Source organism: Astatotilapia calliptera, chromosome 22 (assembly GCF_964374335.1).
Source record: "Astatotilapia calliptera chromosome 22, fAstCal68.1, whole genome shotgun sequence".
In the NCBI taxonomy this organism is placed as follows: Eukaryota; Metazoa; Chordata; class Actinopteri; order Cichliformes; family Cichlidae; genus Astatotilapia; species Astatotilapia calliptera.
Window position 1 is genome coordinate 7,779,259 of NC_137442.1, and position 21,857 is coordinate 7,801,115.

The window sequence follows — 21,857 nt, forward strand, 5'->3', positions numbered from 1 at the left end:
ATGCTGAATAACAAGTAGGCCCTGTTCACAAGGCCTCAGGGACCTACTAGGGACATAGGGCTGTAAAAGTTCAATGATGTACGCTTGTGCTTGTCCTTGAAGAGCTTTAAATGTCAGAACCAGTACCTTAAAATGGACTCTAAATTCAACGGGGAGCCAGTGCAGCTGTATAAGCAACAGTGTCACATTGGACTACTTAGATGTTTTTGTCAGAAGCCTTGCAGCAGCATTTTGGACAACCTGCAGACGCTCCAGGGAGTTTTTGTTTAGACATGTAAACAGTGAATTACAGTAGTCCAATCGTGATGAAATGAATGCATGAATAACAATCTCCAGTTCAGTATGAGATACTATAGGGCTCAATTTAGAGACGTTTCTTAAATGATAGAAGCAGGAAAGAACCAGAGATTTGACGTGAACATCCAGAGTAAGAGCAGAATCAAAGGTTACCCCGAGGTTCCCGATAGACGATTTCACAAATGTTGAAAGAGGACCAAGTGTCACGGTCCGCTGTGACGGACCGAGTGGAGAATGCGTGTAATGGACCCAGGTGCGTACACAAGTGAGCAGACGGGAGTGAGCTTTAACAGAAGGCGAGCCTTTAATATGGCTGAAAACAAGGTGTACAAATACAGCAGGGATAACGTGGCTAAACAGAAACCTAAACTGGGAACAAACGATGGTGAGGCTATGGCTTGGAAGACAACAGACCAGGCATGGAAACACGGAGGGTGGGAACACAGACGACGCGACACAGACTGTAAGAAACACAGAGACTAAATACACATGAGGGATGATCAGGGGAAGTGGCCACACATGGGAACGCAGCTGACAGACATGAACTTAACGACAGGACAGGAGGAGTGAAACTGAATACACTGACAGTGAATGCAGGCCTTCAAAGTAAAACAGGAAACATGAGACACGAACCGGGGAGACGTAGTACAGGGGGAGGTGACAATACTGACAGCATGAACTTGACAGTACAAGACGCACAGACATAAACACACGAAGGGCAAGGGAGACGTAATGCAAGGGTGATATATACAAATGGCTGGACTACCTTAATGAACCTAAACAATCAATAAACATCAAAATAGACTAAACACAAAACACCGGGTCGCACGACCCAGGACCATGACACCAAGAGCATTTATTATGTTAGGTACATGTCTGTCCGGAGCACATACAAGGACTTCAGTCTTTTCTTCATTAAGTTGAAGGAAGTTGTCAGCGATCCAGCCTTTGATGGATTCTAAGCACACATTTAGAATCTGCAGCTTAGAAACATCTTCAGGTTCAAAAGAAATATATAACTGGATGTCATCTGCGTAGCAGTAGTAGCAAATGTCCTCAAAGGGCTCAAAACATGCTGGAGAGGAAGTAGATATATTAAAAACAATAAGGGCCCCAGCACAGAACCTTGTGGCACACCATAAGACAGGGATGTGTACTTAGAGACCGCGAAAGAAAAATATTGTTCATAGAGATACTATGAAGCAGAGTTGCAGTCTTACACGCCTCTCTGCAGCTTCTCTCTTCCTGCTACCCCCCCAAAAACCCATCTCCATAGAGACTGTGCCAGCTCCCAAACAGACAAAAACAAACTAAAAACCAGCAACAAACAACTTAAACATAAACAATCACAGAGAAAGAACAATAAAGTATCCACATCTGAACCAAAGAGTAAAACAGTGAAATGTGGATTATTAAATATTAGGTGATCAATTGATCAACAAATCGATTCACTCTGCCTTACAGAAACCTGGTTGCAGCAGGATGATTATTGTGGGTGATTTTAACATCCATGTAGATTCTAAAAATGACAGCCTCAACATGGCATTTAATCTGTTATTAGACTCAACTGCTTTCTCTCAAAATGTAAAAGAACCCACCCACCACTTTAATCACACTCTAGATCTTGTTTTAACATATGGCATAGAAACTGAACATTTAACAGTGTTTCCTGAAAACCCTCTCCTGTCTGATCATTTCCTGATAACATTTACATTTACAATAATTGATTACACAGCGGTGGAGAGTAGACTTTATCAAAGTAGATGTCTTTCTGAAAGCGCTGTAACTAAGTTTAAGAATATAATCCACCCACTGTTATCATCTTCAATGCCCTGTACCAACATAGAGCAGAGCAGCTATCTGAACGCTACCCCAACAGAGGTCAATTATCTTGTTAATAATTTCACCTCCTCACTATGTATGACTCTGGATACTGTAGCTCCTGTGAAAACTAAGGTCTCTAATCAGAAGTACCTGACTCCGTGGTATAATTCTCAAACACGTACCCTAAAGCAGATGACTCGTAAGCTGGAGAGGAAATGGCGTGTCACAAATTTAGAGGATCATCATTTAGCCTGGAGAAATAGTTTGCTGCTTTATAAGAAAGCCCTCCACAAAGCCAGAACATCTCACTATTCGTCACTGATTGAAGAAAATAAGAACAACCCTCAGTTTCTCTTCAGCTCTGACTGTTTTGGAGTGTAATTTGTTTCATAGTTAGATGCCTGACTGACAACTGTATAAAACGAAAACTACACACAATATTCGAAGCACATTGCGCACACTATGGGAATTTACGACTGTGCGTAAATTCCCCCTAATTTTGGTATGATCCGAGCTTGGGCACTAGGCGAGGGGGCGGGGGGAGCTACTGCCTGCGAGTGTGCTGTTGGAAATGTGCAGCCAGGGAGACAGAGGAGAGCTTCAGTTTGACCAGGAAGCAAATCATCCGTACTGGACAAATAATGTAAATACGACGGTTTATCACAAAAGATTGATATCAAACTGATCACTTGACCCATATTACGTTACTTGCTCTTTGAGTGAATCAACAAATGGCGAAATGAAAAGCCGAACAACAACAATACTGTTTTTTAGAGAGTCTTAGCTTAGGCCTACATGTGTGTTTATTTCATATTTTCAGTTATTACCCTCCACGGCTAAATAAAGCCCTCTAAATCGGTTTCAGGTATGTACTGATGAACACAACAATGGACATAAGGGGCTTCTTTCAAGAAAAAACTCAGGTAGATGTTATTTTATATATTATGCTTTGTATGTTGTTTAGTATATTTCTATGCAAAACAAGAGCATTTTCAGCACACAGCAGTATATTCACAGTTGAAACCAGATATTTACATACACTTTTTTTTTTTACTGTTACTGTTAAACATCAATTTAGAGTAAACTTGTTTTGTTTTAAGATAAATAAATATTGAAATATCATTTGAATTAGTTAAATGTCAGAATAACGAGAGAAAGAGCTGTCTATTTTAATCACTTTCATCAAATTTAGGAGTACATCTACAATAAGTTTATTGTTAATTAATAAGAAACTCCAGACGATTCCATTCTGAGCTTAAGAAGCTTCTGATAGGTTAGTAGAGTCCATGTGAGTAAATTGGTGGCACACCTGTGGATGCATATAAGGCAAAACACAGAGCCTGTTTCTTTGACATGGGAAAATCAAGAGATGTCAACCAAAACACCAGGAAAAGAATTGTGGAGCTCCATAGGTGTGGCTCAATTGTGAATACAATTTGGGTAATACAGACAATTTCTCTCTTTACTCTTAATTTTAACAATTTCTTAAAATATTTATTAATGTAAAAAAAATAAACAGTCTGATGTGATGTTACAATTAAAAAAGTGTTTGTGTTTTTATCTGAAGAGTGTGTAAATATCTGGTTTCAACTGTATATTTGATGATGTTGGTGTTTGGCTTGATTGTCAGCACAAAGAGGGTAAGAGAGGAGCAGAGAGGGAACAAGAGCAGGTGAGACATGTCAGACATTCTCTGAATATTTGCTTAGTCATTCTTTTATTGTTTTTATGTTTTCATTGCAAGAAACTTTATTTCAATTGGTGAAACAAGGCAGCAAGGACTGAAGTGTAGTAAAAGAAGCTTTACAGGTTTTAAGAGGTTTAATATTTTTGGTTAATGTGAGCATGATCAAAACCCTGAAAATGGATTTCAGCTCTACTATAACAGTCTACATTGTTAAGCTGTGGTAAATGAAGGCTGCCTATGGACATCAGATGTCATACAAATCTCTGCATGCCTACTGACTGTTTCAACCAAGAGTATAAGTATAATGGAGAGTCCCGCCTTTGGTCAGGAAGCAGTCATGCTGATAGGTTCCCACCTTGAGCTGCCTTTGGCAGACTCCCAGCTGATCATCAAAGACCAAGTCTACGTCATAAACCTCGAGGGTCAGCGTGTCATTTTCCTCAGTGTAGAAATAGGAGAATTCCTCTTCCCACCAGGGGTTTGGGTCATTGTAGCGAACAGATGTTTTACCCAGAGAAGTAGAACCAGAGGACACTGTGACATAGGCATCTGTGGTTAACAGGACAACGGTGGGAAGATCAGTCGCTCGCAGATCATACACCTTGAGTTGGGCTTCGACCATGATTGAACTGCACATGAGCAGCAAAAGGACGAGGGGCACGCTAGAGTCCATGGCTTTGCTGGAGGCTGTGGAGAAGGAAAAGTAGATTTACATTTTAGCCAGGATACCTGGATCGACACAGTCAGCCTTGTGAGGGTCTATTTTATATTGGAACACATTTATGCAATCCTCAGCATTGTCTACATATATATTCTCTGTGGACATTGCAGTGAACGGTGTTCCTGAGTCTGTACAGACATTTTCACTAAACAACTGTGTATGTTTTTAATGCAGTGCTCCATATCAACTCTCTTCTCCTTTACTTCTCTCATAACTACTTCACAGTAGACTCCACTCTTAAAATTAAATGCATCTTGTGGCGGAGGTGTGGTCCGGGGCGCGGCTGCAGGGGAGAAGTGGTGCAGTGAGCTCAACGGGGCAGTGCTGGTGAGAACAGCTGATGGCGATTTGGACTGATGGTGGTTTTCCTTCCTTTTATATAGTGAGGTGGAGAGGAGCGGAGGAGGAAGACGCTGCGGGAACCGACCGACGGTGTTCTGTTATAATTCCGTGGACACTCTCAATAAATGTGGAATCTGATGATAACAACCTGTGTGTGGGTGTATCTGTGCATAGCATACGTCACACATCTATTGGTAACAGTAAAACTGAGTGATCCACTTCCACTAGCCAGTAGTTTGGAAACAGCAAAGTAAGCCACCATTACAACCTTTACAGTCAACATAACAAAAAAGTATATAAAATCACAAATACCTAACATTAAACAGGAAAAAAAGGTTTGACAAATCAGAGACCTGTAGAAATGCTATGTATAGTCCTGATCCCCCAAAAGAAAGAAGCTTATTCCTTTGTTATTTAATATTAAACAATATTTTGAATATTGAGTGAATTTTCCATGGGCACAGTTCAGGTATTCTTTGGGTTTCAGGAAAGTTCTTTAGGATTTTTCATGCTATGTGTAACATGTCTTCTTGCCTATTCACAGTCAATTCTGTGTGTTACAGGAAAAAAGCTTTTTCAAAGCAAAATGTTTTCTGTTGTTCACATTATAAAACATTTAGCATAACTAAAAACAGTAACAACATGATCTAACTCAGCGGTCTCCAACCTTTTTTGCGCCACAGACCGGTTTATGCCCGACAATATTTTCACGGACCGGCCTTTAAGGTGTCGCGGATAAATACAACAAAATAAAACTAGTACCGGTACTGAAAAAAAGAAAATGTATTCATAACACACATGAAAAGACCCAGGAAAACCAAGTAAACGATAAAAATGATAACAAAATAACGCTGAAAACCGATAAAAACCCTGAAAACTATACATTTCACACCTGAGCCTCAACTCTCGCGGCCCGGTACCAAACGACTCACGGACCGGTACCAGCCCGGGGGTTGGGAACTGCTGATCTAACTCATCTGGGAATTATGAGTTTGGATCCATCTTAGTAAATCAGAGGGTCACAAATGGCTTTTAGAGCACATGTTATTCTGATTGGATTAGAACAAGGAAAGCGTTACACTGTAGACTTTTAATTTGAGCAGAAAGCAAGAAGCAGTTCTAAACTCTTACCTGTAGCTTGGTCTTGTCTCTCGCCACGTTACCTGCTGTTCAGGATGTTTTAGAGGCTGACTTATCAGCTTTATGTCAACAACACACTGGCCACACAACCTGCTCAACTCCCATGATTATATAATATGTCCGAATTGGAACATCTGCTTATGGTGTCTTGTTTGGCCACCTTCTCCAAACTCTCAGAGTGCTGTGAAACCGTGTCACATCCAACTTGTTGCATAGGCCACTGTTGTCACTTGATCCTCCTTAACTGCTAGTTTTCAGTGTGCAGGGCAGTACAGTTTGTTTGTTTTTACAGTCTAGGTATGCATGGAAGGATTCTGTTAATCTGATCCAGAACTTGTCCTCCGAATCCTTCATTTTGTATCTTATTTTTTCAACCAAGAATTCCTAAATGGAAATTTAGATTAAAATTACTCTGTTTTCTGTGCCAAGATGACAAAAATGTAAGAATCAGAAAACATGAACCTACAGCAACGTTTTATACCTGCTCCTCCGTGCTGTCTATCTTAACCAGGTCTCCCCTTTCAGCTCTGCAATCGTCTCTGCTCTTGCTCCAGGACAACTTCCTGGTGGATAAATAATAGCAGGTTTCCCTGTGTTGCTCCCAGCCTTCTTCACATCTTAGAAAGGGCTCATCTTTGAGGGATTGCAGCAAAGAAGAATTTACTGTTCATATTTGTAGGAGTTGGAGACAGCAGGAGTGAAAATGTGCATTTAATAATAATAATAATAATAACAATGATAGCTGTGTCTCAGAAGATTAAATTTCACTCAAGGTTGATATAATGCTGCAGTGTATGAGCTCCATATTCTTAGCTATAGGAGAGGGGTTTTTTTACAGTTTCCAGCTTCAATTCAAGGTTTCTGAGGGTTCCCATGGTTCTTATGAGTGCAAATTCTAGGAAAATTAAAAATAAGAAACACATACATGCCAGTAACAGTTAAGGTTTCACTTAATCTTTGTAAAAAACAAAAATACAAATACAAAAATACGGCTTATTGTCATGGCTCGGGCAGATAGGGTTACTTTATGCCTTTTTTAAATTTTTCCTGTGGTGGTTCTGAGTTCAAGGTGCAAATCAAGGTGGAGCGCTCTGGTCTGTCATTCTCACACCTGCTCTGAACTGTTGCAATCAACCCCTGAAGTATTTGGCTGAATGACCAACAGATCTCTGTGGTGGTAATCAGGCTCACCTTACTATTATCCTGCATTCCTGTTTATAGATTTCTTATGTTGTTTTTGTTCTTGACAGTGGCCTCCAGCCTCACCTGGAATGCTTACTTTAGCTGCATTTCCACTCAGTTTGTGGGTTCTGCCCCTCCTCATGAGCTCACTCTCACCTCCAATACTGTTCTAATTATCTCACACCATTCTCAGTTCTTTATTAGTTCTGAGGACATTTTCATTTGGGGCCATCATTCTATTATATTTAACTTTTCCATCTGTCCCTCTCTCCTGTTCGATATCTTGTTAATTCTTATATTTTAAACTCCTCCACTGCTGCTAAATTTTTTCCTGATGTTTTTAATGTGGTCTTGCCTGTCTCTAACAATGTTGATTTATTAACAGATCTTTTTAATAATCATTGCCTTGATGCATTCTTAATCAACCAGGTAAGTAAATCTCCAAAAGTTGATTCTGTTCATCTGGACGTAGCACTTTCAGTGGGAGAAACGTTTCATCACTCAGCCAAGTGACTTCTTCAGTCTCAGCTGACTGCAGGTTTCTCCAATCTTATAAACAGTACATTTGCATAATGACTGAAACCAGCCCACTGAAGGAACAATGGGCTGGGAGGTCATCATCCTTCATCATGATTATGCAAATTCTCATGACCATTGATCAACAACCACTGATCAAAGACCACTGATCAATGGCCATAAGTACCATTCACAGAGTGTTGGGGAAGTCACGTGAAGATTCATCAGCCAGATTAAGTGTTTACTTACAATTGACAGTGATAGCGGACATCATCATCACAATTCCAATCAATACTCTCCACACAAACAAGCATAAAAACACTCGTCTATCACTAAATCAAATTTAACACTCCTACACAAACACGATTTGTAATGACGCAGGTTCAGTTTACAACAGGGCTCATTCGCTCGGTCAACAAGTGGAGTAAAACCAGGGTCATGATAAACAATATATATGCTGTGTTTTTTTCCTGAATACTTTCTTCACGTTTACTGTCTAAGGACAGTGCTCGCAAGCACCCTCTGCTTATGAACAAAAAACAAAAAAAACCTTTCGTGTTGGTGGAAAAATGTACAATATCGACAAATTGAAAAATGATATGGCAACATAACATTTGGTTGTTTAGGTAGAGGGGGAACTTTTAGGACTGACGGCGAGAGAGAGACAGCAGAAAAAGAGAGAGAGCGAGTATTGAGATGTGAGAGATTTGAGACGTTTAGCGTGTTTGGGGTGTGTAGTTAATGTTTTGTCTTGTGTAGTGTTGTGGATAGTTTTGTGTTGTGTGTCAGCACAATGAGACGACTGCTGTCTCCAGGTAGAAAAAGGAATGATACACCTGCTGCTGTCAGACCTGCAGGTATCAGGCTGTGATGTTCTCCTTTATAGTGGACAGAAATAATTTTTTTGGAGTGGCACAAATAATTTGTGTGGCATCTTATTGAATGCAGAACAGCTGATTGTTCTGTGAATAGTTTGAAATGGTTAAAAAAAAACAAGGTAAAAGGTAAACAGGTGCAAATAACTTTGCAAAAGTTGTGTTTAGGATTTTAAAATTGACAATTTGTAGTTGCATTTAAAGTTATGAAATATGATTCATTAAACGTGTTTGTGGTTGTTAAAGTAAAAAAAAACCTTTTTCTACTCGGATTTTATGTTTTTTGTCTGATTTTAGATCAATTGTGTTAATACAGTATGTCAAAATGAAAACATGACTGTAAATTCAGACACGTGAGGTTGTGCTGAAAAGGATGATACCAAACAAGGAAAGGTAAATAGTTTATAAAGGTGAAAAGTAAAATCAAAAGTAGTCAAAAAAGGCCAATTATACCCTGGATCCCAGAGGATTAAACTATTTTTTTAAGTAAATAGTTACTAAATTAAAGTAAATTAATTACTTTTAGAATCTTGTAACTCAGTTAATTTTTGGAATGAAGTAACTAGTAACTATAATGAATTACTTTTTCAAAGTAATTTGCCCAACACTGCACTCCAGTGACGTTGAGCGCAGACAAAAACATATTTTATTTACGTTGATTTCTCAGTTATAGCAGTACTGAGAAGTGTCAGCCAATCAGGTGACTCCAAGCACTGTAATGGTCAATTCCACTTCTTTTTCAATGATATAAATATATTTACTCCATTTTAACACTTAACATTTCTTCCATTCTGCTTTAAATGTTATAATAATTAATAATTCCTTCAATAGCTATTTTGCATATTTATATATTCAGTGAAATCCAAAATGTGGTGGATTTTTTTTCATTGCTTAAAAGTTGTAAAATTGGGACAATTTATAATTGAAAAAAATATTGAAAATTTCACAGGAGCTCACACATTCGTTGTACAAAATAATGAGAGCAGTAAGGAAGATACCAGATACACAAATTTTACTTTCATTTATTTAATCGTGCTCTTTTTTTCTCTGTTTGCAACAATTCTTTTAAAAAATTGCATCACTCCACTCTGGTGTTCAACATGGTGAACTGTATTTCAGAAAGATATACATTTAAGTTGCAGTTACTCCTGCTTTCTCACAAATACTTCTTTGAGGCTTTAAGCAGGACTGATCAAACCAACACTTCAGATCTTTATTTTCAAATTCTTCTCCCATCCTCACACAGTTCTCTCCATCAGGATCTCCCTCTGTCACATTGTTTGGCTCTTTGCCAGCCCAAAACTTCAAACTAAAAGATGAAGAACAGAAAGAAGTAAAAACTGGGAATATTAATTCTGGAAATGGATTTTTTTTTCACAACAATCAAACCTTTCATCCAGCAGTGATCCGTCCACCCACAACCATCTGCCCTCTACTGCTGAGTCTGTCAGTCCGATCCAGAACTTGTCCTCACCTTCTTTCATTAGTTGTCTCACTCTTCTCTCCAGGAAAGCCTGATCACAAAAAGATGAAGAAAATTACCTTATCTGACAGTTCTGTGCTGAAACATGTGGAAACGTGACTAGTGTTTCATACCTGCTCCTCCCTGCTGTCTATCTTAACCAGGTCTCCTCCTTTAGCTCTACAATCAACTCTGCTCTGTTTCCAGGATAATTGACTGATGGAGAAGTAATAGCACTTTCCTCCATGTTTCTCCCAGCCTTCTTCACATTTATAAAATGAGCCATCTTCGAAAAGATTACAGCAACAATTTCAGTCACATGGCAAAAAAAAAAAATCACTGTTCATATATATCTATAAGGATGCAAATGTGTCAAAGACAAAATTCATCCAAATGTATTTATCATTTGGGATTTCGGAAAGGTAGGGTGCACCGTCCTGCATGATTATTCTAACAGAGACTCTCTCTAAAGGATAACTAATAATTAACTTTAATTTAATCAGGACTAGTTTTTTTCTGGTGCTTGAATGTAAAAAGAAAAAAATACAAGGGAAGCGGCGGCGGCCTAGAGGGAAGCGAGCCGGCGTCAGGAACAGGCTGAGAGCTCGTGCACACCGCACACCTCTGCCTAGCATCCTGCTCGCCAACGTCCAGTCACTGGAGAACAAGCTTGACGACCTCAGGGCCAGGGTAAAGTTCCAGAGAGACATTCGGGACTGCAATCTCCTCTGCTTCACCGAGACATGGCTGAACCCAGCGGTGCCGGACCACGCCATCCAGCCGGCCGAGTTCTTCTCGGTTCACCGCATGGACAGGACACGGGACTCGGGGAAGTCAAGGGGAGGCGGCGTGTGTTTAATGGTGAACAACAACTGGTGCAACAGTGCGAACGTTGTTCCTCTCACACGCTCCTGCACACCAAATCTGGAACTACTGTCCATCATGTGTCGTCCTTTTTATCTACCTCGGGAATTTACATCGGTCATTGTAAGTGCCGTTTATATTCCACCACAAGCGGACACGGTCACCGCCTTATGCGAGCTGCATGAGGCACTCACACAGCACCAGACACAACACCGGGACGCTGCGCTTATTGTGACGGGGGACTTTAATAGCGCCAACCTCAAACGCGCAGCGCCGAACTTTTATCAACACATCACCTGCCCCACCAGAGGTGAAAGGACACTGGACCACTGCTACACTACGGTCAAGGACGGCTACAAGGCACAATCCCGCCCCCCGTTTGGCAAATCTGATCACGCCGTCATCTTCCTCATGCCAAAATACAAACAAAGGCTGAAACAGGAAGTTCCGGTTCAGAGGAAGGTCGCGCGCTGGACGGATCAATCGGTGGCCGCGTTACAGGACGCACTCGATGACGCAGACTGGGGCATGTTCAGAAACAGCTCCGACGATGACGTCAACGTGTTTACGGAAGCGGTTGTGGGATTCATTGGGAAACTAGCGGATGATACCGTGGAGACAAAGACTATCACAACGTTTCCCAACCAGAAGCCGTGGGTGGATAAAACCATCCGCAACGCTCTGAGATCCCGCACCGCTGCCTACAACACGGGACTCATGACGGGGGACATGGACCCGTACAAAGCCGCGTCATATAACGTGCGGAGGGCGGTGAAAGAGGCGAAGCAGCGCTACGGGAGGAAACTAGAGTCACAACTCCAACAGAGTGACTCTAGGAGCCTGTGGCGGGGACTAAGGACAATAACGGACTATAAAGCACCAACAACCGGTATGACGAACGCGGCCGTGACTCTGGCAGACGAGCTGAACACTTTCTATGCTCGCTTCGAGGCTGCAGCTAAGGTCTCCAACAATGCTAGTGTTAGCGGCGCTAACGGCTGCAGACAGGAAGATACTGCCAGCACCGGAAACGTGCTCGTCATCTCCGAGCATGAAGTAAGGAGAGCCTTCAAGAGAGTGAACACCAGGAAAGCAGCAGGACCAGACGGCATCCCAGGTCGTATCCTAAGAGACTGCGCATACCAGCTAGCTCCTGTGTTCACTGAGATATTCAACATCTCTTTATCTCAGTCGGTGATCCCCACATGCTTTAAAGAGTCCATCATTGTTCCTGTCCCGAAGAAACCCCACCCTGCTTCTCTCAATGACTATCGCCCTGTAGCCCTCACCTCAGTAGTGATGAAGTGCTTTGAACGCCTGGTCAGAGACTTCATCATTTCTTCACTACCAGACACACTGGACCCACTACAGTTCGCTTACCGTCCAAATCGTTCCACAGACGATGCCATCTCTCATCTCCTCCACACATCACTCACTCACTTGGACACTAGAAGGGGGAATTATGTTAAAATGCTCTTCATAGACTACAGCTCTGCATTTAACACCATAATTCCCTCCACACTCACCACCAAGCTGGAGCATCTGGGACTCAGCTCATCTATGTGTCAGTGGATCTCCAACTTCCTAACTGGCAGACCACAGGCAGTAAGGATGGGCGGACATGTCTCAGCCTCCACCACTCTCAGCACTGGAGCCCCCCAGGGGTGTGTTCTGAGCCCCCTGCTGTACTCTTTGTACACATATGACTGTGTGGCCACTACCAGCTCCACCACCATCATCAAGTTTGCTGACGACACCGTCGTGGTGGGCCTGATCTCTGATAACAACGAGACGGCCTACCTGAAGGAGATTAGGAATCTGGAGAACTGGTGCCAGAGGAACAACCTCCTTCTAAACGTCAGTAAGACAAAGGAGCTGATAGTGGACTTCAGCACTAAGCAGGAGAGGAACTACCAGACCCCCGTCATCAACGAGTGCCCAGTGGAGAGAGTGGACAGCTTCAAATACCTCGGAGTTCACATCACGCAGGACCTGTCATGGTCCTGTCACATCAACACCGTGGTGAAAAAGGCCCGACAGCGTCTCTACCACCTCAGACGCTTGAGAGACTTCCAACTGCCCTCCAAGGTGCTCAGGAACTTTTACTCGTGCACCATAGAGAGCATCCTGGCGGGAAACATCTTAACCTGGTTCGGGAACAGCACCATGCAGGACAGACGAGCTCTACAGAGGGTTGTGCGGTCAGCTGAGCGCACCATCCGCTCCGAGCTCCCTGACCTGCACTCAATCTACAGCAGGCGGTGCTGGACCAAGGCCAGGAAGATCGTGAAGGACCTCAGCCATCCCAACAACAGACTGTTCTCTCTGCTGAGGTCAGGAAAGCGATTCCGCTCCCTGAAGACCAACACAGAGAGACTGAGGAGGAGCTTCTTCCCGCAGGCGATACGGTCTCTCAATCACACCACCACACAGTACTGACCCACACATATGGTTCTTACACACACACTGGACTTTCTGGACTTTGGTTTTGCACAACACTGGTCACTATATTCTTCATTTCCGGTTAATACTTGTACAGCTGCTGTTATTGTGTATATATTTATTTACATTTATATTTCTTCATACATTCTTATATAGTTCTATATTGTGTATTGTGTATTTTGTATTTTGTTGTACAGTTATTTTATTTTCAACTTTAATTTATATATTTATCTTTATCTTATTCTTCCCAGTTAAATTTACCCTTCATTCTAATTTGTGTTGTACAGTTATTTCATTTTTAACCTTAATTTATATTTTATTCCTTCTTAGTTAAATTTACCCTTTTTAATTTTTCATATTTATTTCCTATCTTATTCATAGCCTTTTCCTTTTTTGTTCTCTTTAGGTCACGAGCAGTTGTCCAAGCATTTCACTGCATATCGTACTGTGTATGACTGTGTACGTGACAAATAAAATTTGAATTTGAATTTGAAAATACATTCTTTGTATCCAGTAAAAAAAAAACTAAAAAAAACTATTGGCTCATACTCAGCTATGTGCCAGCAGAACAATCCAAGCATAGCCAAATATCACAGCATATCATCTTTATTTGCTTACCTGTAAGAACATTTTGAGACTTCATTCTGAGCTCTTCCAGTTTTTTCAGTGATTCTCTGGTTTTCGTGTTTTCAAACGCTGAGTTAAAAAAAAATAAGAGAAGCAAAGATTTTGTAAATTAACAAGGATTACAAAAAACAAAAGAACAAAAGCCCTGAAAAAGATAAACACATAATCTTTAATTTGCTGCAAGTCTATTAAAACACTGAAGTGACATGATGGCTTGTCCAGTGTGCAATATGCACCTTGTGATATTCTGGATTAGGCTCTTGAAAAGATCAGGACAGAAGGACGTGGATAGGTGCTTTATTGAACAGCAGCGTTGCGCAAACTACCCTTTTTGTTGTTATATATTGGTCAACCAAGAACTAGCCCTGTAACAGGCACTTCTGTATTTTACCACTGGGGGGCAACAATTCACTCTATTACACACCTCATCTGATTTATAGAAAATGTAAAAATAAAAACTCACTCGCACACTCACTGAGACGATAAATAATGAGGACAGCAGCTGCAAGCAGAAGACAGAGAACCAGCAGTGCCACTCTCTCTGCCTTGACCTTTGACCCTGTGCTTGATTTTGCATGCCAAGAGTCAGTTTCACCTGATGAACATTTAGAGGAGAAACAGATGTGAGCCTTCAGAAAAGTGTTTATTCATCTGTTATAACAGTTTTTAAAATTTTCTCAAAATATAATACTATAGTACTACTATAATAGTACACTGTATTATAGTAGATTGTCAATGCAAGAACAGTTAAGTTGATTAAGATGCTTTCCTCCAACAGGAAACATCCCATACGTGAATATCACCCATGTTAAAACATGTTTACATGTCACACGTCAAATACAAAGAGGTCACTTCCTCTTTGTATTTGGTCTTGGTTATTTCCTTTTTCACACCTTTTAAACACCTTTTAAACACTTAACAGTTTATCGTCTTTTTCTTTCTTGCATATTTGTACATTTTGATTCATCCTCTCTGAGAACAATTACCTCGAATCTTTACATTTTTGATAACTGCAAGGACTAAAATAAATTGATATGATTAAAGAATGACTCACCTTATAAGAGAATGAGTGGATGAGTAAAGAATTAACGTGGGCTTGGAATATTTTTAGGTTATGTACAGTTAATGTTGTTCTATTTCAGTATACAAACCTTATTCTGTCACGGCTAGCGAGGTGTAGCAAATATGATGGAAATTAAAAATCATACATGGAATTTTTTTAAACAAATTTGTCAGATGGTTAAATAAACTTTCAAGTTTCAAAATAACTAGAATTTTCGGGCAATGATTTCATATGATTTTAAGGGGTTACTGGTCTTACCTTCTATGTAGCTCTGTGGACGGCTCATCATGCTGAGGCTTCAAAATCCTGACTGCAGTGTTCGTCCAAATGTCTCTGAATCACAAAAACAGAACAAAATTTTGATAAATTACTCAGATAAACTCTTTTTGTTATTTATTCCATTGCTATGCATTTAATATAGATGTAGATAATCACTGGTCCTCATTCTAATTCTTTCCTTACACCTTACCGTAGGCTTGTAATAAGTACTAGATGACAACTTCATGTTTCACAGCTTTTAAAAGCAACAACTTCCCTAAACTAAAGCGGATGGAGGAGGCATCATCGATCGTCTTGTTCCTCCCACAAGAGTAACTGCTGTTATTAACTAAGGCAAAGTTGTTGATTTGTTGTTGAGATGTGTGCCCGGTGGTCTAGTGTGCTGCCTTCTCACATACAAAACATCTGAGTTCTCTCAGATTGCTATTAAAAAACAACACAAGTGTTTCAAATAAGAAGTGAGCAGGTCGAGGCAGAAAAAAAAGAACTGTTGATTGGATGAGCTGGTGTTTTACAGTTTTTTCTGATTGCTTAAGCACATTTTTTGTAACTATTGGCTAATTTTGCAAAACTCTTCACACAAATAAGAAAACCTGTCACCCAATCATCAAAACATTGTAGTTCTCTTGCAAAAGCAAACACAGCTAGATTAACTCTTCACACCTTCGTAAAAATGGTGTTTCCGTATCAAACAGTACACACAAGCCATCATCTACTAAGCACACAATGCGCCAACTGCACACCGATGGTATGAATACAAAACACATCTGGCGTTTGCCTTCCCTGTGCACAAGGTAGGCTATGTCAGTTTGAGCTCATACTTCTGTCATAGATCCATAAGCATAGAGGGATCCAAACTTCAAGTACTGGTGTTTAGTCAAACACATCAAAACAAACACAAGTGTTTATTTCCAAGTATAGGATTATTTGCAATCGCCATAATGACTATATGGGTTAAGTGGTCTGCAGTGAACATGCTTCCTCTGCCCCCTCCTCGTCTTCCTCTTGCTCCTCCTTGTCCTTGTCGTCCTCTTCATCCTACTTCTTCACCTCCACGTCCTCTTCCTCGGCCTCCTCTACTTCTCACTCTTTCTGCTCCCACCATTGTACTCCGCACACACAGCTTACCTGTATTAAAGTGCTTAGGCTGATTGCAAAGTGAACGAATTATCTAAGAAAGTTTTCACATGTGAAAGTGTGCCAGACAGTTGGCAAATTAGTGTTAATGATAGCCATACATGTGTATACTTTTGCTAGGAGTGTGTTGGAAATTTGGTAATTGAGTGTTGTGCAGTGAATTGTGCCTACAGTCTTGCAAAGTGTGTGTTACAAAATTGCAAACTGAGTGCAAAGCAGTTTTTGTGCTTTGAAAAACAACACAAACATTGATCTTAAATTTGAGAAAACATATCTAAACATAGCCATACGAACATATTTCGCAAAGAGAATGTTGGTGTGATAATGTAATGTGTGTGCGTTTGCATTTAGCACACACAGCAGTACTTTGTTAAGCAAATGTTGCTCATATTTTACAGGCTGAACTCAGTTTCAGGCACATAGATTTAAGTTGTCCAGTTACTGCTGGTTTTTCACAAATAGTTCTGTGAAGGATGATTTAAACCAACACTTCTGGCCATGAGCTGTTCACAGTCCTCTCCAGTATATTCACTATTTGTTCCATTTAAATTGTTGGTGTCCAGTTGGTGCTCCGCCATCCACCCACAACCATCTGCCCTCTATGGCAGAGGTCTCGAACTCCAGGCCTCGAAGGCCGGTGTCCTGCAGGTTTTAGATGTGTCATGATCCATCACAGCTGATTTAAATGGCTAAATTACCTCCTCAATAAGTCTTGAAGTTCTCCAGAAACCTGGTAATGATCTAATCATTTGATTCAGGTGTGTTGACCCAGAGTGATATCTAAAACGGGCGATCGTGGCTCAAGAGTTGGCAGTTCGTCCTGTAATTGGAAGGTTGCCGGTTTGAGCCCAGGCTCGGACAGTCTCAGTTGTTGTGTCCTTGGGCAAGACACTTCAGCCGTTGCCTACTGGTGGTGGTCAGAGGGCCAGGTGGCGCCAGTGTCCGGCAGCCTCGCCTCTGTCAGTGCGGTTGTGGCTACAATGTATCTTGCTGTCACCAGTGTGTGAATGTGTGTGTCAATGGGTGGATGACTGACCGTGTAAAGCACTTTGGGGTCCTTAGGGACTAGTAAAAGCGCTATACAAATACAGGCCATTTACCATTTAAAACCTGTAGGACACCGGCCCTCGCGGCCTGAAGTTCAAGAATCCTGCTCTACCATCTTTCAGTCCAATTCAGAACTTGTTATCAGATTCATTAGGTTTCTCAATCTTGTCTCCAGGAATGTCTGAACAGAAAAGCTTTAGGAAGATGACACTGTTAGACTTTTTTGTGCTGCGATCCAAACAAAACAGATCGTGCCAAGGCTGTGTCCAAATTCAGGGTCTGCACGCTTGAAGTACGCGCACTACGCATACTACGTACGGTGTGTACTGTAAGTATGAGAAGTGCAGAAGTGAGAGGCTTGTGAAATGGGACGGTCTAGCCTTCGTCGCGCTGTTCAGGTTGCCTAGCAACCATGATACTAACCGCGAGAAATGTTTCATACAGCCTTGTTTGACTGAAATGAAGGAGAAAAATGTTTTATTGGTCATTCATTTTTGTCATGACATCACTTTGATTAGGTGAGTATCTGAGGCTGAGACCACAGGACTGTAAAACATGATTGTTGGGCTTCATTTCTGTGCTGAACAGTCATTTCAAGATTAGTTAGTATTTGTGTATTTGAGTTTGACACCCCTGCTCTACTCTCTGTTTATATGGGTATATTGTTTACCTGCATGCTACCAAAGCCTGCTCATGTGTGAACAAAATCGTGACTACAAGTTTGCTGAAATAATAGCAGTTCTAGTAACAAGACCTTCTCCTTGGCTATTGACTCTGGAAAATCAAAGGCAGATATTCTTTACAGAGATTAAGTGAAGCCAAAAACAGTACTGACTGAGTTACATTTTTTTCTTATTTAAGTGTTTGAGCTTTTGAAAACCAAGGAAATGCTCAGAAAAATTGAACTGGAGCGGGAAACTGTAAAAATTCATGTCACGGGTAAGAAAATGAGACTCCTACACTGCAATTGTGGACTTTCAATTTTGTTTATGACCTCTGGAATTCAATCACATAACACGACATTTCTCCTAAACTTTTACTTTACTTTCCCAACATTCATTTTCTATTCTGTTTTTTTGTTTGTTTTGTTTTTGTTTTATTTTTTTTCAGAGAAATTGGCTGAAATCAAACCATGCAATACAGTGACGCCCACATGTCCATTGCAGCCTGAAATGAAAATAAGTAAGTTATTAACTTTTCGCCATGACTTGTATCTGCAGAAAGAGATGGAATAAAAACATATACAGGATCAAAAGAGCATCCTGCTACAAAGAGACGATTGTGATGAAAAATTTATTGAGTAAACTTTTTTAAATTTCTTTTTCATAACAGTAACACAACCTTACAGCACAATAAAGCCTACAACCACAACCTCACAACGTCCTGAAGTAAACATGAGTAAGTTTTAGATTTTGTCTTTGACAATGTTTTTATCCTGTGATTGAAATAAAGTTGATGGACTGACAGAAATGATAAGATAAACTGTAACTGCAGCACAGAGGCACCTCCTTCTGCCTCCAAATCTCACAAACATAAACATGATTTGTTCCACCTGAAGAAATATCTTCCTGTAATCTCTTCAAAGATGAACCATGTTATAAATGTGAGGATGACTGGAAGGAACATGGAGGAAATTGCTATTACTTCTCCACCAATTCATCCTCCTGGAATGAGAGCAGAACTGTATGTAAAACTAAAGGAGGAGACCTGGGGCCCGTTCTTCGTACCTCGCTAAGTAGGTTAGCCGGATTAGATTGTTGACGATTTCGCGTGATCCTGGATCAGTCGGTTCCCCGAAGCTCATCCGGGACTTGCTGTCATAGCAACAGAGCCGTAAGCGTAAACCTGCTCGGGAGCAGGCTTACTTTATGTAAACAGGATTAGATCGCGGCCACGCAGGTATGTCCGCTTCATTTATACGAAAGCAACAGCGATATTTTTCCACTGTTTCACCATAAATAAATATTATCAATGTAACTAAAGATAATGCAGCACTTGATCCTTTTATTGATGTCACACAGATACATACAGGTCATTTCCTAAAAAAGGGAAATGTACTATTAACATTCTATTACATGTATGTGATTATTACAGATGTAATTCATATTTCAGAGTAGTAATTGTAAATTACTTCGTGTAATCAAGATGAGAGACCACGGCTATAAAAGCGAAGGTGGATTTGGGAAGCCTGTCGCAGCCATGTCCGGTCCGTATACGCGACCAACCCATTGCGGAAGGTGCAAGATTGATAAGGAGAGTCCTCAGAATTCAGCGTATATTGCGGGACAGACAGGATCCTTTAGCTCAGCGCGACAGTGTGCTCATAGAGAGATATCGATTTTCCCGTGAGGGTATTATTTACTTAACCAACTTGTTGACGAGGGGGTGCAGGACCACCACCTGTCTTTTTTTCCTCTGCCCTTTTCTTGGTTGCTGTTATGAACAAACTAACAGAGTATTACAGGCCAGTATTACCTTGCCAAGAGACGCAAAGCAATCTAAGAGATAAATATTACCATTCTGTAGAATACTCCTGTATTCCACTTTTACTTGTTCCCATGTTCTTGTGGGTCCTGTTGTGGCTCTAATGTGAAAGGGGATATAATATAACATATTATAATATAATATAATGCCATATGATATTGGACAATATAGTGTCATATGATAGATCTACCCTACCGCCTACTGGTGTTGGCCAGAGGGGCCGATGGCGCGATATGGCAGCCTGGCTACAACCGTAGCTGCCTCCACCAGTGTGTGAATGTGGGAGTGAATGAATAGTGGTATCGTAAAGCGCTTTGGGTGCCTTGGAAAGCGCTATATAAACCCAATCCATTATTATTATTATTATTAAATTACCTACGAGTTTGATTTGTCAGCAACTTTCTGCCAGCCCTCTCTCCTTGCTTTTGCAGCCTTTGCAGTGTTCTCTTGCGTTTTAATTAAACTCTGAAACTCCTGAAATCCCTCACTCATGAGTTCTTGCTCTGCTGCCGGAAAATACCGAGCACGCCCCTTGGACATTTTCGCCGACCAATCAGCGGGTTGCCGATCAATGTTTCTACTATCGATGCGTAGCCCCTTTTACGACACCCAGTGATGTCACATTCCTGCGTCCAGCTGTAGTAATCGTCAACAGCAGGTGTGTTCGGGGAACCGGATTAGCGAGCTCACGGTTAGCGCGATGATTTGATCTTGGATGTGTCATTTGATCTTGGATGTAGTAAGCGACGTACGAAGAACGGGCCCCTGGTTAAAATAGACAGCGAAGAAGAGCAGGTATAAAACATTTCTGCAGGTTCATGTTCTCATCCTGATGTTTCAGTATCACAGGACTGAAAGATTCCCAAAATAATTTAATCAAATGTTCCTGTTTAGAATTTCTTGAGGAAAAATGTTCAACAAAAAATGGAGATACATGACATCCCTTTCTGGATCGGACTGACAGACTTAGCAGAAGAGGGCAGATGGTTGTGGGTGGATGGCTCCCCACTAAATGAAAGGTTTAATTCAATCTAATTAGATTATACAACATTACACACACACACACACACACACATATATATATCTATATATCGATCGATAGATAGATAGATCTATATAAACGCCAACATCATCCTAGTGCACAGACAAGTTGAAGCAGACAAAAACAACAAGCACGCATGCTACAAACTTTACCCGAGTCATTTAGACAGCCGTTAGCACGTGATTCTCCTTATGGGGACCTGATATGTTTAATATGCTGCTGAGAATATAGCCCAGAAGAAGCGTATAGTATAGCTTTTATTTTGGAAAGAGCCATTTCTCTGTAATAAACTCTCTTTTCCAAAGATGAGTGATTCCTCGATTAGATAGATTTAATTATTTTTATTATTTTGTTCTTTCAGCAACATTAAATTTAAAAATTTTACTTTTGAGTTAAAGTATATATTTATAATTTAAATAAATGACAAATTAAAAAGGCATGGACATTTTTTTTTATCGAAAAAATATTGAACCGTATCGATATATATGTATATATTAGGGGTGCAACGATTCACAGAATTCACGGTTCGGTTCTATACGGTCCAATATTTTTTCGGCGTAAATGTGCAGTCATATTCGTTGTGTTCCCACTAGTGCTGTCAGCGTTAATCTCGTTAAAATTACATTAACGCCATAACGCCACAAATCTCCGTTAACGAGTTACCGTGCATCGCCCCGTGCGTGGGGCTGGACGGCGTCAACACGTTAACAAGCTAACTGGGCTAACGCACTAGTTCCCACCAATTGAGCATTGCGTGGTACATCCGACATACTGTTTTACTTTTGTCCATGATGCGGTCATGCTTCACATGAAAACCAAGATAGTT

At 40.8% G+C, this 21,857-nt stretch overlaps 2 protein-coding genes across 3 annotated transcripts; both read right to left on the reverse strand.

Annotated features, from left to right (window-relative positions):
- Positions 1–3,821: 3,821 nt before the first annotated feature.
- Positions 3,822–6,140, reverse strand: LOC113014886 (uncharacterized). Its single transcript, XM_026156687.2, has 2 exons — positions 6,003–6,140; positions 3,822–4,495 (listed from the first exon to the last, which is right to left on the reverse strand). Exon 2 carries the CDS (start codon positions 4,479–4,481, stop codon positions 4,092–4,094), a length of 390 nt encoding a protein of 129 aa, XP_026012472.1. The 5' UTR covers positions 4,482–4,495; positions 6,003–6,140; the 3' UTR covers positions 3,822–4,091.
- Positions 6,141–9,590: 3,450 nt separating this feature from the next.
- Positions 9,591–15,574, reverse strand: LOC113014756 (type-2 ice-structuring protein-like). 2 transcript variants are annotated; one of them, XM_026156482.2, is made up of 7 exons: positions 15,512–15,574; positions 15,301–15,375; positions 14,443–14,574; positions 13,971–14,048; positions 10,181–10,332; positions 9,974–10,098; positions 9,591–9,893 (listed from the first exon to the last, which is right to left on the reverse strand). In XM_026156482.2, the coding sequence occupies exons 2-7, from the start codon at positions 15,329–15,331 to the stop codon at positions 9,716–9,718; spliced, it is 696 nt and encodes a 231-aa protein (XP_026012267.2). In that variant the 5' UTR covers positions 15,332–15,375; positions 15,512–15,574; the 3' UTR covers positions 9,591–9,715. The 2 variants fall into 2 exon arrangements, with proteins under 2 accessions (XP_026012267.2, XP_080152290.1); XM_080296164.1 differs by having other exon boundaries at positions 14,455–14,574; positions 15,512–15,552.
- Between the last annotated feature and the right edge of the window lie 6,283 nt (positions 15,575–21,857).

What these genes read in the sequence shown, in the direction of transcription:
- LOC113014756 (XM_026156482.2), bottom strand. Translation starts at nt 15,331, where the DNA reads ATGATGAGCCGTCCACAGAGCTACATAGAAG. An exon ending in TCGTCTCAGTGAGTGTGCGA is followed by an intron (nt 14,049 to 14,442) that starts GTGAGTTTTTAT and finishes TTTTTAACTCAG; the next exon opens with CGTTTGAAAACACGAAAACC. An exon ending in TAGACAGCAGGGAGGAGCAG is followed by an intron (nt 10,099 to 10,180) that starts GTATGAAACACT and finishes TTTTGTGATCAG; the next exon opens with GCTTTCCTGGAGAGAAGAGT.
- LOC113014886 (XM_026156687.2), bottom strand. Translation starts at nt 4,481, where the DNA reads ATGGACTCTAGCGTGCCCCTCGTCCTTTTGCTGCTCATGTGCAGTTCA.